Source organism: Uncinocarpus reesii, genomic scaffold (assembly GCF_000003515.1).
Source record: "Uncinocarpus reesii 1704 scaffold_3 genomic scaffold, whole genome shotgun sequence".
NCBI classification, from domain to species: domain Eukaryota; kingdom Fungi; phylum Ascomycota; class Eurotiomycetes; order Onygenales; family Onygenaceae; genus Uncinocarpus; species Uncinocarpus reesii.
Window position 1 is genome coordinate 907,997 of NW_003052498.1, and position 17,540 is coordinate 925,536.

General features: G+C 49.5%; 5 protein-coding genes across 5 annotated transcripts; 2 read left to right on the forward strand and 3 right to left on the reverse strand.

Moving 5' to 3' along the window:
- Positions 1-1,589: 1,589 nt before the first annotated feature.
- On the reverse strand, positions 1,590-4,049 carry UREG_05080 (acetate-CoA ligase; the record flags this gene model as incomplete). Its single annotated transcript, XM_002584345.1, has 6 exons — positions 1,590-1,745; positions 1,822-2,096; positions 2,153-2,282; positions 2,335-2,595; positions 2,645-3,889; positions 4,014-4,049. 6 exons carry the CDS (start codon positions 4,047-4,049, stop codon positions 1,590-1,592), a joined length of 2,103 nt encoding a protein of 700 aa, XP_002584391.1.
- Positions 4,050-6,209: 2,160 nt separating this feature from the next.
- On the reverse strand, positions 6,210-7,148 carry UREG_05081 (uncharacterized protein; the record flags this gene model as incomplete). The annotated part of the gene is made up of 2 exons (XM_002584346.1): positions 6,210-6,934; positions 7,013-7,148. 2 exons carry the CDS (start codon positions 7,146-7,148, stop codon positions 6,210-6,212), a joined length of 861 nt encoding a protein of 286 aa, XP_002584392.1.
- Positions 7,149-8,109: 961 nt separating this feature from the next.
- Positions 8,110-11,977, forward strand: UREG_05082 (uncharacterized protein; the record flags this gene model as incomplete). Its single annotated transcript, XM_002584347.1, has 4 exons — positions 8,110-8,439; positions 8,552-8,965; positions 9,021-10,508; positions 10,565-11,977. 4 exons carry the CDS (start codon positions 8,110-8,112, stop codon positions 11,975-11,977), a joined length of 3,645 nt encoding a protein of 1,214 aa, XP_002584393.1.
- A 520-nt stretch (positions 11,978-12,497) lies between these two features.
- Positions 12,498-14,173, reverse strand: UREG_05083 (uncharacterized protein; the record flags this gene model as incomplete). The annotated part of the gene is made up of 2 exons (XM_002584348.1): positions 12,498-13,659; positions 13,716-14,173. 2 exons carry the CDS (start codon positions 14,171-14,173, stop codon positions 12,498-12,500), a joined length of 1,620 nt encoding a protein of 539 aa, XP_002584394.1.
- A 1,315-nt stretch (positions 14,174-15,488) lies between these two features.
- Positions 15,489-17,425, forward strand: UREG_05084 (uncharacterized protein; the record flags this gene model as incomplete). The annotated part of the gene is made up of 2 exons (XM_002584349.1): positions 15,489-16,193; positions 16,259-17,425. The coding sequence occupies 2 exons, from the start codon at positions 15,489-15,491 to the stop codon at positions 17,423-17,425; spliced, it is 1,872 nt and encodes a 623-aa protein (XP_002584395.1).
- Positions 17,426-17,540: the final 115 nt, after the last annotated feature.

Genomic DNA, 17,540 nt, shown 5'->3' on the forward strand with positions numbered 1-17,540 from the left:
AATCAGAGAAGTAGTCATGTTAGCTTAGAAAGATCCTCAATGGCGAAAACAAAATATGACCACAGGCGCATCCACGGTCGTAATCCACTAAATGTATGGGAACTTCCTGGTCCGATTATGGGAATATGCGCGTCGAACCAGCCAAGTCCCTCGCAGGAGCAAATCAGGAGGAAAAGCTACAGTTGCCACTTATTGTCGGAGATCTTCATGGCAGGAAAACAGTAGTTATTCCTCACAGCGACTGCCAGTGTGGAAAAAGCCTTGGGTTGCCGCAGGAAAAGATATTCTTTTTCGTTGAAAGAACATACCTCCTCCAGAACCAAAACCGCTAGAAGAACCAAACGTAGTTCCTGGGGCGCCAAACGGGGAGGAAGATGGTTTGGATCCGAAGCCTAGACGAATGGATCATTCGCATTAGACGGGAGTTTCTGTTGAATAGTGCCACCACTGGGTAGAGGTCCGTCCTGGAATCTTCGTTTGGTCGTTTCAACTTTTTTCGACTTGAATTTTTCTTTCTCTTTTTTTTTGTCATTGTCGAAAACCACGAGATCCAGTTGAACGCCCAGCAGGTGAATAATAACGACGCAGATAAACGCGAGGGCCCACGCGATCGCGTCGCAGAGCACGATTCGGAAAAAAAAAACGAAAGCCAAAAGAAACGCAAAACGTTCAAAGAAGCTGAGCGCCGCAAGAAAGGGAAACCTACCTGTGCCTCCAGTTGTCCCAAAGCCCGTACCAGTCCCGAAACCAGTGTTTTGCTGTTGATTGCTGGCGCCACCAAAGGCCCCAAAGCCCGTGCCGGTGCCGAAGCCCCCTGACATGATGGCCGATTACGACTCGAAATCACTCAGTTTCACAATTCCTTCCAGTTCCGATATCGTTTAAGCCATGAACTTGTAGGAAATCGCGCGCGGTGCGTAATGGGAGGGGAATCGAAAACAGGGGCGGAAAACTCGCTCGTCAAACTTCTGAAATTGCTTTGCAATGAGAGCAGATTCCGCGATCACACAAATTACACAATATTAAGGAAGAAACTAAATGTGAGATTCGAAGCGTAGGTGATAAAATGACCTTGAAAATGCCGGATAAAAGACGAAGAGCACTTTGTTTTATATGGCGAAAAGCTGAAGCGACATCAAAAGAGCAACGCGAAGTTGGGAGCTGCGCTAGCCCAATGTGGCGAAGCATGGGGCTCGCTTAGGTAATCGCGTTGATGCCTAAAAGGGGAAAGCTCATGTGACGCGCTCGGCTGACTCAACAGCTATCGGATTAGCTAATCAAGACGACCTCTTCCGCTCGCCTTAAAGGATATCAATCAGTGCGATAAACATTCGATAAGGTATTGATGATGGTCATAATTGAGCTAGCTTCTCGTATAATAGACATAAAACCAATCCGTGCATACAGAAACTCATTTGTCAGGCTGCCCCAAAGTGAAGCAACCCTTACCCAAGAAATCACAGTGGTATCAGCGAACAATACTCCGTAAGATAACCTCGAATTGAATCTCTGACCAGAAACGCCTAGGGCAACTATTCTATATCAAGATGGTCACAAGCATCCTGTATCCACCATTTTTATATTATATATCAAGCGGCGGTTGTTGTTTTCGCTGAGATCGCAGCTGCTGCGTTGGTGGCCGTATTGGAAGCTACAGTGGCAGCAGCAGAGGCGGCGGCGTCAACTACTTTCTTCCACTCATGATAGGTATCAAGAATCTTAGAAACCACGCTGGGATCAGAAAGCTGTTCCGGGTGTCATCATTAGTTCAACTTCTGATCTGGTACGCCAAATTGCTGGGAGAAAGTCACTCTCACATACCGTTGAGATGTCGCCGAGGCTATCTTCCTCGCCGCTTAAAATCTTGCGCAAAATCCGTCTCATGATCTTGCCGCTACGTGTCTTCGGAAGGTCGTCGATCACGAACACAACCTTCGGAGCAGCAAACGGGCCAATCGATTTACGAACCTGCATTACCAGTTCTTTTCGAAGTTGTTCCTTGTTCTCGTTACTATTCTTCAAGGCAACAAAAGCATGCACAGCCTGTCCTGTCAATGGGTCTGGAATACCAACGACAGCGGCTTCAGCAACGGAGTCTAACAAACAGAAGTTAGTTCTATTCAAGATCAGGCAGCTGTGATACGTCGCTTACGGTGTTCGATAAGAGCAGCTTCGATCTCCGCAGTCGAAAGGCGATGACCAGACACGTTCACAACATCATCCACGCGTCCTCTAATCCAATAATAGCCTTCATGGTCTCGCCCGGCGCCGTCTCCGGTGAACTGTCGCGTTGTTAGGAAAGACAGGAAGATATGGTCAAAGTGAAATACTCACATAATAACCTTTATAGACATTGAAATAAGTGTCCATATATCGTTTATGATCACCCCACACAGTGCGGGCCATACTTGGCCATGGCTTCTTGAAGGCAAGAATTCCCTCGACATCATTTCCGTGGACCTCTACGCCCGTAACGGGATCAAGGATAGCAGGGTCAATACCAAAGAATGGAAGCGACGCACTTCCTGGCTTAGTTGGCGTGATGCCAGCGAGAGGAGTGATAACATGGGAGCCGGTTTCGGTTTGCCAGTATGTCTGGACGACATTAATACCACAGCGGATATTTCAGAAGGGGCCAACCTACATCAACCACGTGGGCTTGTCTTTTTCCAATAACATCATGGTACCACTTCCAGACCTCAGCTGCGATAGGTTCGCCTACAGAGCCCAGAACGCGCATATCTTTCATTTCGTGATTGATATGATGGTCGCCCGCACGTTTCAAAAGCCGCAACGCAGTTGGTGCGACATAAAACTGGGTCACCTTATGCTTTTCAATAACATCCCAGTAACGGGAAAAGTTAGGGTATGCTGGTGTGCTTTCGAAGACCACAGTGGCACATCCCAGAAGCAACGGGGCATAGACAACATATGTATGCCCTGTAATCCATCCAACATCACCGCCGCAAAAGAAACGGTCGTCACGGTGAACATCGAAGACGTATTTGCAAGTGGCGGCTGCCCCTACAAGATAGCCAGCTGTTGTATGCATAACCCCCTTGGGTTTTCCAGTCGAGCCGGACGTATATAGCAGGAAAAGAGGGTCCTCAGAATCCATTGGCTCAACAGGAATATAGTTTGGATATTTTTCGACTTCTTCATGCCACCACAAATCACGGCCCTTGGTCCAGGGTACATCTGCGCCGGTTCTTTTAAAGACGATGCAGTTGACAACGTCTGGGCATTGTTTCAACGCCTCGTCTACTATCTTCTTCGTCCCGATGAGTTTTCCGCCACGTTTACCCTCATCGGCGGTTATAACGAACTTTGATCGCGCATCGAGAACACGGTCGCGCAAGGAATCGGAAGAGAAACCTGCAAAGACGACAGAATGAATAGCACCAATGCGAGCACAGGCTAGGAGCGCAACGATGGCTTCGGGAATCATAGGAAGATATATTGCCACAGTATCACCTTTCTTAACACCCTGACTCTTCAGAACCCAAGCCAGCTGGCAGACTTCCTTCAGTAACTCGCCGTAGGTGATATACCGGCCCTGGTCAGGTTCGTCTGCTTCATATATTATAGCCGTCTTGTCTGGATTCTGCATGGCATGACGGTCGACACAATTGTACGAAGCGTTCAGGCGACCACCGACAAACCATGCGTTATCCCCCCCAGCAAAAGACCCAATGTGAGTTTTGACGAAATCTTTATCAAATGTGATAAGCTCGCGCGCCATGCGCGCCCAAAACGTGTCGGGGTCGTTTATGGATTCTTGATAGAGCCGGTTGTACTCATCCATATTCCTCAGGTGCGGTCCATGGGGATGGTTGTGATGGAATGCTTCCGGGACATGGAAAGTATCGACCTGGTGGGCCTCTATAACCTGTGTTCAAGAAGAGTCAGCCTCATGTGTTGCTGCGCCAACTGACCAAGTTCAGACGAAAGAGGCCTTGGCTCTAAGCCCCGAAGAAGCAAAAAGTTATGCACATGTTCACGGAATGCCATACCACTGGGGCCTTTGGTTCAGCGGGAGACTCTGACATCTTAAAAGCTGACCCGCAATACCAGTTTATGCGTTCAAGAGCTGACCTGGGCAAGATCCGAAGATTTTGTTGGTGGTGGTGATGGGAGCAGAGAGTGAGAGGAAGAAACGATGAGCTGAAGGAGTGCCCGGGTCAATGCGTCAATGGAGAGCAGCGAAGAGAGGAGTGGAGAGGAGAGTAGGTCGGTGGCAGGGATGGCCGAAGGGAGAGAAGAGTCAATCAATGCTGGTAATCTTGGGAAGGAGGAAAAGAGGCTCAGGCGTCTATATGTATCCGGCAGGCGATCATCATTGCCCCAGTGACGGCGCAAAGCGGTACCACGCCTGGCCAATACGTAACTGGCCCGCTGTCCCATCAGCAGCACCCGGTACAGGTCCCGTACACCGGAACACAGTGAGCCTGTATCGAAAAGTGCGGGCGGCTGTAATTATCTTTCGCTGGAACATACGGTGTAACTACCAAGGCCCCCTATTCACGCGGATTGACTTTTGACACCCCGCCATCCACCAACTTAAAAACCGCCCATTAGTGCGGGGCATTTATCGGCGCTTGCCCGTGATGATAACACCGGGACTCCCTTTCGGTTGTACGGAGCCCAATAATTCGTCGTACTAGTGGCCTCTTAATAAGAATTATAGCCTGTCCGAGAAAAGAAGCTCCCTTGCCGAAAGCTCATTGAAATCTCTGCTCCAGCTTAATTTTGCTTGATTTTTTGACCTGTTGTCGGCGAGATGTCGGCCTTGGACTTGGACCACGCTTGTGCCGAAAGAAACGTCCTCGCTCGTCCTTCTCACCGAGAACTTTCCTTAAGCCCGGTTAACTTACACGCCAATACGTCCATAAAATACACGGCCTCTGCCCGTTTAGAGTCTTGCTATATATGGCTTCGCGTTCGCGCTGTACAATCCCATCTTTAGTGATCTTCATCCTGTGTGCCCGGCACGCGATCCTATGACACTCGAAATATCGGTTTTAGCTTCAATATTTACCCGTCTTTTCAAATGGCCATCGAAACACCACCAGCCGTCAATGGACGAGGCGACGTGCATCCGTTACACAAGCTGGTCTCGACGTGTGACGCGTGTAGGGAGCACATCCCTGCAGCGATCGCGGGTAGTTACTTATGCGTCTGAATGCGAGTACGGCCCTTTGAACGCTGTTGACTGATTCTTCCGTGTTCCAATATCGGCCCCTGAAGCACTGCGAGAAGAATCCCCGCTGCAGCTGAACTAAGGAGGCCATAAAGGTCCCCCCCCCATCCATTCGCCCGTGTGGATGACCCGGAGCCCCGTGTAGTACTTGCCGATGGGACTAATTAGCGTAAGATCCGTAACTACCAAGCGCGCAGACGTGCTGTCGAACTTGCCAATTGAGCTCGCAATATATTGATTTCATGGTTATCGGCTTTGAAGCTTTTAAAGCCCATAAACAAGGTATGTGCTAATGGAAGTGGAAAGCTTGTCTCCAATTCCTTGTCATCCACACGTCCAGTCATATAACATAACCTCATAACCACAACATGTCCATGAAAATTCAGCTGTTGATAATTTCAATTTACTCACAATTCAAAAACAACGAGACCACAATCAACATACCGCTTGCATACAGTAGATTTCAGTCAAGACTAAAATATCCTCCGAGAGGATGTAACAGTGCTCAGCCCCCTTTCAGTATATCTCGCATGGCTTGCCCAAATCCACTGGAGCTCCTTGCCCAAGATTCAACAGGACGGAGGACCCCTCACGGGGTACTGAAACAAAGACGGCGCTGCAGGCCCTTGTGACATGTTGCCCATCGTGATGATTAGTCCAATTCCATATGATAGGCTTCCATGAGAAACAAGGGTGCAATGGTTTTTGCCATGATCGTGACTCAGTATTAAGCAAGACTGAGGAAGACCTGAGCCCCGACCGTTGGAGGAGTTACACCAGTATTGAAACAGCACGCAGCACCCTTCCCGGCAAGCTAAGCCCAGGTGGCATTGCTGGGAGACAAAGCGAATTTCCTTGGTCGTTTATGAATCAGCCTTTTCCCCGCTTGAGAATCTAAAAATGGCATTTCTAGATTTTGCTTCACATGTTTTCAAAAAATGATTATCGGGCTTGAATATATCATATCAATTATTTTGGCTACGGCATAAGGATATCATCTTGAGTGTGCTCACAACTTGTAGCGGTAATTCGCCCATAATTCCGTTATGGCCAGCATAAACAAAATTATCCTGCCGTCCTTCATAACATTCGAAAAAATCTGCATCCACGGCCGCACAGTCCGCAGCTGACCACTGCCCATACTCGTCAACACCCTCCCTCCAGCGAGAATAAGCTCCGCCGTAACAAAGTGCATAAACGGATTTTGAGCCGTAGCCGGCGGCGGTGGGCGTTTCCCATAAGTTGCCACAGACGTCTGAAACACAAACATCATCCAGAGCCCGATAACACAAGCAACAACCGTATGAAGGAGGCGCCACGTCTTGTTTTTCCGCTGATCCTCGGGCGACTCTGGTCGTAGCTGCTGCGTGAACAAATTGGCCATTGACGACGGCAAGCCAAACGCAGTGAGGTTCTGAGACAGTATATCCGCGACCGGTGGACCTGCGGCTCCTCCGCTTCCACCGGTGGGATCCGACGGCGCGGAATCGAGACCCATCAGTGAGCCGAGGAGTTTTGCGGTTGGGTCCGTTTCCTCCGGCTGGTCAAGGGGTTGTTTGGATCGTAGTAAGGCGCGCAAGTAAGCTTCTTGCGCTTCGATGCTCTCGGGGGAATTGTCGGCGGCGGTGGTGGGTTTGGGTAACGGTGAGACCGATTGGGATTGCTCCTGTGGTTGGAGCTCTGGGGTTGAGCTGTTTAAAGGGCTAGCTGAACGGGAGGGCTCGTCTGCCACCGCTATATATGCGCATATGTTAGTTCTTTCAGAGGCCAAACAATATGCACCTGCAAAATGGGTTTTCTCGAGGTCCTCACCACTAGCAGGAGTCCTTCCGCTCAGACTGGTGATTTTGTCTAATCTTGCAGAGCCGCCGGCTCTAATTTTCGCCTCTCGGCGTTCTCGCCGGAGACGAGCAGCCTGCTGGGCTGGGGATTCTTCCGCAGTGGACATCCTTGAGCTGAGAAGGACGGTTGATTGTGAAAACGTCTTGTGTATGGAGTAGCTATGTTGATGTCACTTGTCACCAGTTCTTCAAACCATGCCTGTTTGCTTTGTTTGTTAGAATCGCCAGCTGGATGTTTGTCTTGTTTGCAGTCACCCCGGCTGCCAAGTCCAACAGAGTACTCCGTACGGAGTAATTAGAATGCACGGCGGAGGCAATCATCAATGGAGAGAGGATCATCTCATGCCTGAAGCTAAGGAGAATAATGATCAGATTTCCAAGTTTCTTGATGGCTAGGATTCGAACCTCTAACCCTGGCAGGGTTAACTAGTGTATGTCGAACAGGCCCTTTTTGAAATGGTCTCTTCAAATAACAGGCCCTTCCTATCCTTACAAAACAATAAGTTCATAAACTGAACTCTACACAGAACCAATCGTCCTTACTGCACCATCTCCCATTCCACTGAAAATATTGCTGCTCGCGATTATGTTTGATGCACTTCTGTGACGCAAACCCGGTTAACAGGTCGGCCCCAAGACCTGACGTCACATCTAGCTCCCAAGCTTAACGAATGAATTCAAGCTCCTCTCAATCGATATGTGGAAATTCAATCGTAACTGGGATAATTTGCACTTGGACTTGGTGGCCAAGAAAATATATGCTCCATTGTTCAAACATCACTGCCGCTCCTCGGCCCTGATACAATATGACGTAGTAATATGACATCCTGAAGATTGACTTTTCCAGGAGCTGGGTCAGAGCTACTGTTGGTTGTATAAACTCACCGGAATGTCTTTTGACCATGCATACACCCCTAGCTAGGGAATTATTTCAATCGGCCCTGTAGAAAGTGCTATAGACTTTCTTTTCCCTCAGGACGCTGATCCACTTTCCACCCCCTTTAGGGGAATCCTCACATACATATCACCTCTAGATCAAATCCATTCCCCTGGCCCATTGCCGCAACCATGACGACTCAAAAGAAGCCCGGCGGACACTGGAGTGCTGAAAACCCCATCCCGACGATCCAGCAATTCATGCAAAGCCTGGACAAGGACAAGAAAGATCGGGATAAGCAGATCGACGAAGCTGAAAAAGCACACCAGGAAGCACAAAAGCACCAATCCCGGGATCAAAGGCGACTTCCAGGGCGAGATAAAGAGACGGAGGCGCCTCCTCATAGTCCTGCGCCGTCAGTCAAGAATAGAAGACGCACCGTTACCGATCCAACCACTGGCAGGGAGATTGAAATCGACGATGTGGGAAAAGAACATATGAAGGCTGTTGAGGAGCCCAAGGTAAATCACTGGCGCAATGTGCTGATTAGCTTAACGAAGTTGGAATTAACGGCGAAACCCTAGCTCACTATACCAAATGCAAACCTTGGTTTACCAACCGTGAGTTGTCCAGGTTTCTCTGCCGCGCGATTTTCATGCTGACCGTAAGAAGGACATACAAACACAACCGGACCAACCGCTGCACGAATATAAGCATAAGCAGGATATCACTGCCCCTCCAGAGCCAGTTGCTGAAGGAACAACTTCCGATGTTCCAATCCATGGCGAAAAGACGAACGTGCTGTTCCACCCTACGCCTTCGGTTAGCTATGAACCCATGTTCAAGTCCTTGGAGAAGCGTGGCGGTGTACTCTGTATGGGAGTATTTTGGGCCATTTTGATAGCTGGAAAGTTAGCAGGAGGGGCACTTAAATGGCTCATTCCACTATCGTTTTGTGTTGTGTCCGCTGTATGGCTCTGGGTTCAGGACGTGATCCGCAAAGGGAGACAGCATGAATGGCAGTCCGAACAGATACGAGGTCAAACGGTAGGGCGGGTCCTGTCTGCAATTCAAAAGTGTTCAGAACTAATGATGAGCGCAGGCCACAGCAAATTTACTCCCGGAATCTGTCGAATGGCTAAACAGTCTTCTGGAAGTCGCCTGGGGCTTGATGAATCCGGACATGTTCGCCGGCGTCGCCGATACCATTGAAGATGTTATGCAAGCATCAGTCCCAGGGATCATTGAGAATGTTCGAATTGCGGAGATTGACCAAGGATCGAATCCGTTCCGGGTCCTGAGTCTCAGATCGCTCCCAGATAGCCATGTACAGCAATTGGTGGATGGCATGCGGGAGCATAACCAGAAGACCAAATCTGCGGATGAGGCAGCCGCAGAGGAAGAAGGCGGAGAGGTTTATACGCTTGAATGCTCATTCGCATACCATGCTAAACCAAGCGGCAACACTTCTTCTGCCAAAGCACAAAACATGCACATGATGCTGGTGTTTTACCTGGGAGTCAAAGGGCTCTTCGGCGTTCCTCTTCCAATCTTCGCGGAATTGATAGAAGTGGTTGGAACCATCCGGCTTCGCTTACAGCTAACTCCTGAACCGCCGTTTGCGAAAACATTGACTTTTAGTTTAATGGGCCTTCCACATGTTCGAGCCGGCTGCGTCCCTATGGTTAGGCACGGCGTAAACATTCTGAATTTACCGCTAATATCCAATTTCGTCAACTACGCCATCGGCGCAGCAGCCAGTCTGTACGTCGCGCCAAAGTCCATGACAATCGACATTGCCCAGTTGCTGCAAGGCGACGATATCCAAAAGGACACATTGGCGATGGGCGTGCTGTGGGTAAGGATTCACCGTGCAGTAGGGTTGAGCAAGCAAGACAAACGGGGAAGTTATGGTGGAGGAAGCGATCCCTACATCAACCTCTCGTTTTCGAAATATGGAAAACCCATGTATTGCACAAGAGTTATCTGCGACGATCTCAATCCCGTGTGGGAGGAATCAGCGGGTCTCCTAGTGAACCCAGAGATCATCAAAGCCGACGAACAGCTGAGTATCGAATTGTGGGATTCTGACCGAAATACGGCCGATGATATCGTAGGCAAGGTTGAGCTGTCTGTTCAGAAAATGATGCAACATCCGGGCAAAATGTATCACATGTCCTCCAAGCTTTGCGGTATGGATGCCGGTTCAGAGATGCCAGGAGAGTTGCATTGGGAAGTCGGGTATTTTGGCAAGCCACGCATGCGAAAAGAGCTTCGAACCGATGGCAAGAACGAGAGTCTCCCGGACCACATGAAGGGCAACCCAAAACTGCAGGATGAAGCTGGAAGTATTCTGAACGAAGAGCAAGATGCCGTGATGCATACTCCCCCTGATCCTCTCTGGCCAAGCGGAATTTGCAGCATTGTCATTCATCAGATTGTCAACCTGCAATTTGCAAGGACCAAGGGGACATTGAAGAATCGCAAAGGCCACGAGTACGATCCCGCCAGAGAGTATGGGGAGAATACGGACGAAGAAGGGAAAAATCTGCCAACGAGTTACTGTACGATCTTGTTGAATGATCAGTTGGTCAGTAACAGTCCTGAATGCAACAATCTAGACACTTTAAAGCTAACGTGGTACAGGTCTATCGAACACGAGCCAAAGCCGTTTCGAGTAAGCCAATATTCAACGCCGGAACAGAGCGATTCATCAGAGATTGGCGATCAGCTATCGTCACAGTCGCGGTTCGCGATCAACGGTACCGGGAGCATGATCCGATCCTGGGCGTGGTGCCATTGAAGCTGTCGGAGATCTTGCAATCGCGGTCGCAAGTGACAAGATGGTACCCACTCGATGGCGGCGTTGGATACGGTCGCATTCGCGTGTCGTTGCTCTTCCGAAGTGTCGAAACTCGGCTCCCACGCCAGATGTTGGGCTGGGATGTTGGAACATTCGAGGTTGTGTCGGATCGCATCACCGCCAAGGATTTCGCCCACAGCGTCAAAGTCAAGTTGCGAACCAGCGGAAGCTCAACCTCAATTTCTCGCTCAGCGTGCCATCGCTTGGACACCGGAGACGGAGTATACATCGATGTGAGCTCGGAAGAGGCGAAAAAGAACACTCGATTGCCCGTTCAGCACCGTTACCGCTCTGCCGTGGTGTTGGAGCTGCACAACGGCTCTACCACAGGCTATGCTCTCATTTGGCTCCAAGACATTCCGGACAATGAAGAGTTCGCTCTTGATGTACCAATATGGACAACCAAGAATTCACAGCGACTGACGCAAAATTATATCACGGAGGATAACTGGGAGCAGAAACGCGAACCTGGTTTGGAAGACTTAGCCATAGCAGGGCGACTCCAACTCTCGTGTCGCTTCGCTCCCGGCCTAAGCGACGCTCACGAACGCCTTATTGCAGACAATAACCTGAGAGAGACATACGAGAGCTGGGAAGCCTGCATCGCCGAAGGCGTTCGCAAGCGCCAGGTATCAGCAGACGTCCCAGAAAACATCAGACAACTGCACAACAAATCGCTGATCAGCGAACGCGACGTGCTCCAGCATAATCCCGCAGAAGGCGCGGAAGACCAAGAACAGTGGTTCAAAGACCACGGCCTCGACTGGTCAATGGCCTTTGGAGACAATCCCCACGCCCTTGCTGACTTCAGCCAGGTACCAGGCGATCAGTCGGACACCGCATCGATAGGCGATCAGGAAGAAAATACCCCGCAGCATAGCAAAGGCGAACCCGTGAACCAAGCGGACGGCGACCAGCATACGGAGGAGGACATGCACGAGATCGAATCCATGACGACGAACACGAATTCCCATAGCGGCGATTTCGAAACGAGAGAAGATCGACGCCAGCGGGTCGGCAACAAGCAGAACAAGCGCACTGAGAAACGCAAACTTCGCGGGTCCATGCAATGGGCACCAGCGCGGAATGCGGCGTTCGTCAAGGATGAAGCTACTTTTGCTTTGAAGAAGGTGAAGAACAAGGTTACTGGTGGCTTGACGGGACGGGAGCCTGATATTGAAACAGAAATTGGATAGTGGCTTCGTAAGATACAGACGCTGATGGATAACAGTCTTCTTTTTTTCATCTGTCTTCATCGCTATTTTGTTTATATATCTTTTGACGTTTTCGTTTGTCCTTTATGAGTTACCGATGAACCAATTTTGATTTGCAGCTTGAATGTACTGTACATACTTGTCAGCCCTTCTATCAGCATGTTCTCTGGGGATTATGTTGGTAGACCAATATAACTACCAAATGAAATTGAGATAGAATCCAACGGGAAAGATGAAACCAATGAAAAGCAACCGATACGACGAAAAAACGAATCGTATACGGAGTAGCAATGTGAGGAGATAAGAAACACGGCCTATACGAACGACTACATGGGAAACAGGCCTACTCGAGGTGTATTTATGTATGGTCTGGATTATGTAAATCGATGAAAAGCAATTCCAGCAGTAAATCCAATGGCCGCAGAGAAAAGCCCAGCTACCGCGGCGGCCGTGCTGCCTATTGCCAGAGCATGGCGGAGGGATACTAGAGCCAAAATCAGTATTATTTAGTTTGCGAGGCGAGATCAACAAAGCTCATACCAGCTCCTTTCGGGGCTTCATTCGTGATGGTATGCTTAGCTGAAGTTTTGAGCCGAGCTTTCTTTCGCGGCGGCTCTGACTCAGAAGGAGCTTCACTTCCATCCCCATCCTGATCATCGATCTGCAGCCTACGCTTGTTGCTTCTCTTTTTAGTTGGCACGCGGCAAGGCCTTTTTCTCGGTAGCTCTGCATCGGAATCATCTGACTCGGTTGAAGCCCTTTTGCGCGTTCCTGACTTCTGCAACAGAGCCTGCAACAGTGGGTTGATATCTAAATGGATGTTGACGTTGATTTTACCGTCATTTGACTGTGACAAGCCCCCTTTTTCTTGCAAATTAATTGGTGGATTGAGTGAACTTTGATTGAGAGGAATATTGTGCATTTCATTCTGGGCGTTAGAAAGGGGAGGCTCAACATCGTTGGCGAGGTCCAGTTTAGGTCTGTGGTCAATGACCAGGCTTCCATTGGAACCGTTTGCGAGTCGTGGACCTTGTGTGGGAACGGGAAAGCCAATATCAGGATCGTGCTGATTTGCACTAGAATCAAGCTTAAGATTCCCACGATGGGCGTTTTTTATGAGTCCTGGATCTCTTCTAGGATTGGCGGGGAGATTCCCAAGGCTAGCACCGTTGGTTACCAGTTGGTTTATATTAAGATTGGCTTTGTTTGTGGATTGGAGCTCTTTTCCAGGGTTTGCCGAAAGAGCTCGAGCGCTTGCAATTTCGCGATATGTCTTTGCAGGCGCGGAAATATTTTTGACAGGCTTTGGCGCACTCGAATCCGTTTTATCCGCGGGTATATCTCTAGGACGAGTGCCATTAGCAGGTTCTGAAACTGCCCTACGACGACGAATTGGCGGTTCAATGTCAGAATCTTTTTCAGGTTGCGCAGGAGGGTTGCCATTTGCTTGTAAGTAATATGGAAGCTTTCCGATTTGATAACCCGCCAAACCGATTGGATCGGCGTTTAATCTGTCCATCATGGCTCTATTTTTTCTCACAACCGCAGAGGTTATCCAACGCTTTGGATGGGGCTCCGCTGCCGGTGTGCCAAAGTCTGGTGGGTGTGGTCCGAGCGGCCACATACGCTCCCAAGGAAATATTCGTTGTGCGGGGTGTCGTTTTCTAAAAAGCCATTCAGCACCATAAAGGGCGTCTCAGAAATGAAATGTCACGCCTACGCTTGAAAGTCGCGACGAGTATAAACCCTTGTGCCCCCGGGAGTCGTTTGAATCGGCGTCGGAATGGAGTCCAAGGAAGGGGGGTAGCCGGGGGTAGCTTCGGGGGGAGCTTCGGGGGGAGAGGAATCCTCTTTTCTACTTGCTTCGATTGTCTTTTTAGACTCCTCAAAGATTTCGCGCAATTGATTGTAGACTAGTAACTCCTGCTTGCGCACTTCCTCTGGGTCGTATACTACCTCCGGGATCGGGGCCGCCATGCGCATGAAGAAGCTAGGGGAGGGGGTGAATCCAAAGTTGTCGCTTTCCGAGTCCGACGAAGGGGAATAATGTCGTCCCAGTTCTCGGTCTATTTCCTCTCGCCGCCTCCTTCGTTGGACATTTGTGAGTCTTCTCACAAGGGAGTCTGCGTTGATGCCGTCTCCGGAGATAGTCTCAGCAGCTGAGGCTTGGGAAGTCATCCTGGGTTCAAAAAGAGCAAATGCGAATACTAGCTTGCAAACATAAAGAAGGGTAGGACATATGAGGAGCTGGAGATAGCAGAGTGACTTTGGTTTCCATGGGTGACGGGTCTGTCGGTTGAAGGTGCCAGTTTAACTTACATAAGTCTCCGCCAGCCGTTACCACATGATCTGGTTAGTTAAGCGCCCGAGTTCCACTAGTTAACTGGCGGTCCGCGCCGTCCCGTCCAATCTTGGTGCCCAATACAAAGTCATTACGGCGCTGTGAGTGAACTGGCCACTCCTGCTGCGGCGCTTAGCTGCCAAGGCGAACAGGCTAGTAACGCGTACCACAACGTCCCCAAAAATGGAAGTTCAGACCACCTCTACTCCTTGACGCCGGCCCCTGCATACCACACTCCCTCTCCCACAATAACCTCACCCGTATTAGAGCGCTTCATGCAGGCTCACGGACCCTTTGTTCTCAGCTGCCTCAAGCCAAGCAGCGAGGAGCTCCGTTCCTTTGATTCGCCTTGGACTTAGCCGCCTTCGATTCACGGTTGATTAATCTCCTTCTCAGTTAGAGTACCCATCCTATCAGGGCGACAGCCTGCTGCTTTACCCAGGGTGCTGTTTCAGCCGCCAATTGTATGCGCCCGGCTAAATAAAGACCGTCCCCTGATCATTAAGCGTCGAGATGATCGGAACGTGGTTCCAATTGTTCGATATCAGTTGCCATCTGCCTATTCGACCGGGACCTGTTGTGAGTCTGACCGGTCCGCATCTCCCCAACAGGAATGACCTGGGTAGGATCTAATTTGATCGCGCTTGGAGGCACTGGTTGCGCTCAGCCCCTTTTGTAACCCGGAGCCTTACGCGCCGCCTACCAAATCCCCACGATCCAGTCACAAACTATCCGAGCCATGATGCTTGAAACCATGCCTTGCTTGATACCCTAAACACTCCCTGCTTTACGCCGCTTCGGGCCTCTAGGCATCTCATGCCTTGTGGGATTCAGTTTTAATGTTTTAAGCGCTTGGGATTTGTTTCAAACCCGGCTCTCTGCGTTCCAGCTGTGTATACCCGCTTCCTGGTACATGGGTTGACTTGGGGTCTTAGACTGATTTTGACTCCGCTTAAGGGCAGTCTTGAGCATAAATACCATTGCCTCTTCCACCTTCCCCAGGTTCTTGATCCATAGTCCTTAGGTATCAGAGCTTATGTTAAATATCTTCCTACTTCAAGCGTTTTACCTCCAAGGTTATCTCCAACTGAGATCCGGAACTGAAACTGGACCCGCCCCGCCTCTGTCGCATTCAATTGTCCCTCGGTCGTCATGCTCAAACTGGACCTCGAAAACGTCATTTTGTTTCTCACACCATTGAATGATGCCGCACGGGGAGCGACCTACTTGCCTGCTAATAAAAGCCGTGTGGTCATCGACAGCCATGATCCCCAGCACCGAGTAATTTCTCTTGCCTTTACCTCTCCTCCAAGCAACCCCAGAAAAGGTTTTGTTTTTGGGTCTGGTAAAAAGAGTGATATCCGCTTAAATTCTCAATCCATTACCGATCCTCACTTTAGCATCGACCTCAGCAGCAATGGAGTTACAATCCTTTCGAACAAATCCTTAAATGGGACGAGTATTGGGAAAAGAACACTAAAAAACCGACAGATCCAAGTTATTGAGCAGAATGCGATTATCGGTTGCGCAGAACTCAAGTTCCGTGCCACGACGCCAGGCCGAGGATTGGCCCAACAGCTTTACAACATGAGGGTAACAAACTATTGGGCATATAAGCTGTTTGGGCGTGATATGAGTTATGCAACCGCGCATACAACTTCGATTTCGTCTCGCGAGAAAATTGGGAAGTACTGGGAAGTTGGAAATCTCGGATCCGGCGGCTTTGGATGCGTCTCTAAGCTTATTGATTCCACCTCGGGCGATGTCTTCGCAGGAAAAAGGTTTATCAATTTGGGAAACTCAGAGAATAGGAGGTGTGCACATTCAGAGATCAAGACGCTCCAGCAACTTTCACATGTAAGTCACACCTTCGAACTAGCACTTCATCTTCTCAGTCAATAACTAACAAGGCTTTTTGTCAGCCAAACATTGTTAAATTCATAGATCAATGCTACCCATCTAATGGGATCCTATACTTGGTCATGGAATACCTTCCTGGTGGCAGCTTGAAAAGTTGCGGCCGGCTGAGCCGATCAACCGTTATTGAGTCATTGCGCCAATGTCTTGCGGGTCTTGTATATCTACATGGACTCAACATCATGCACCGGGATATTAAACCGGATAACATCGGTGTTGTGTCTCTTTGCCCTTTGCAAGTGAAATTGATCGACTTTGGGTTAGCGAGTGCAGAACCAATCTCCAGAACCCAGTGCGGGACAGTATTCTACTTCGCGCCAGAGTTATTTTTAGGATCTCCCTATACCCCTGCAGTTGACATTTGGGCACTTGGAATAACAGCATTGGAGCTGCTGAGTGGACTTCCAAAGGAAGCGGGGCGGAAACTACTAGAGGACTCGACGTCAGGACTTAACATTTATGCATATCTAAATGCGATTTTGGAAACCTTGAACGACTTACCAGAGCCATCTATCAGAGCTTTCGTGTTGGGTATGATTGAAAGCAAATGCCTGGTCCGCTGGACAGCGGAACGATGCTTGGAAGAGATCAGATCTATTGAGCACTCTGACATGGGTAATGCTGATGAACTTATGGCGGCCATCCACGACTGGCAAACCCCTAGCGACAATCCTGTGCCGGCTCCGAACCCAATGGACCATAACATGGCGGATTTTAATTTCCTGGATTTCAACCCTACGGTTCGCGCGAATGCGGCAAATCCCAGTAGGCCGTGCCAAAACAACATGCTTCCTACTAAGAATGTGGAGGACGTTGATCCCGCAATTCAACAGCGTGCGCCGGACGCAAACCCGAATCCTCCTAATATGCCGCCTATAGTCCAGCATCTCACAGCAGCTCACAAACTCCCCGCACTTCCTGAGCTTCAAGATCAAGTGCGGAAAACCTCGCACAAACCCTCGAGCGTTAGATCCTCGTCATTTGTTATCCGGAACAACAGTCTCCATGCTGCGACTAACAATATCACTCCGGCGGTTGAGAACCCGCAATCCGGCGATCCCCAGACCAACTCAGTCTCAAATTCCGATCAGTCTTCCAATTCCAACTCAGAGCCCGATTCCGATCGAGACTCAAATCAGGACCCCGAACCCATTGCCCAAAAAATTGATTAAACGGCATACATAACTGACCCAATTTCCGTACTTTTCCTGTCTTCCCCTCCTCCCTTCTTTGTTCTTCCTTTTTATAAGAAATCCAGAATTTAGGACTGTTTTTTCATCGAGGTTT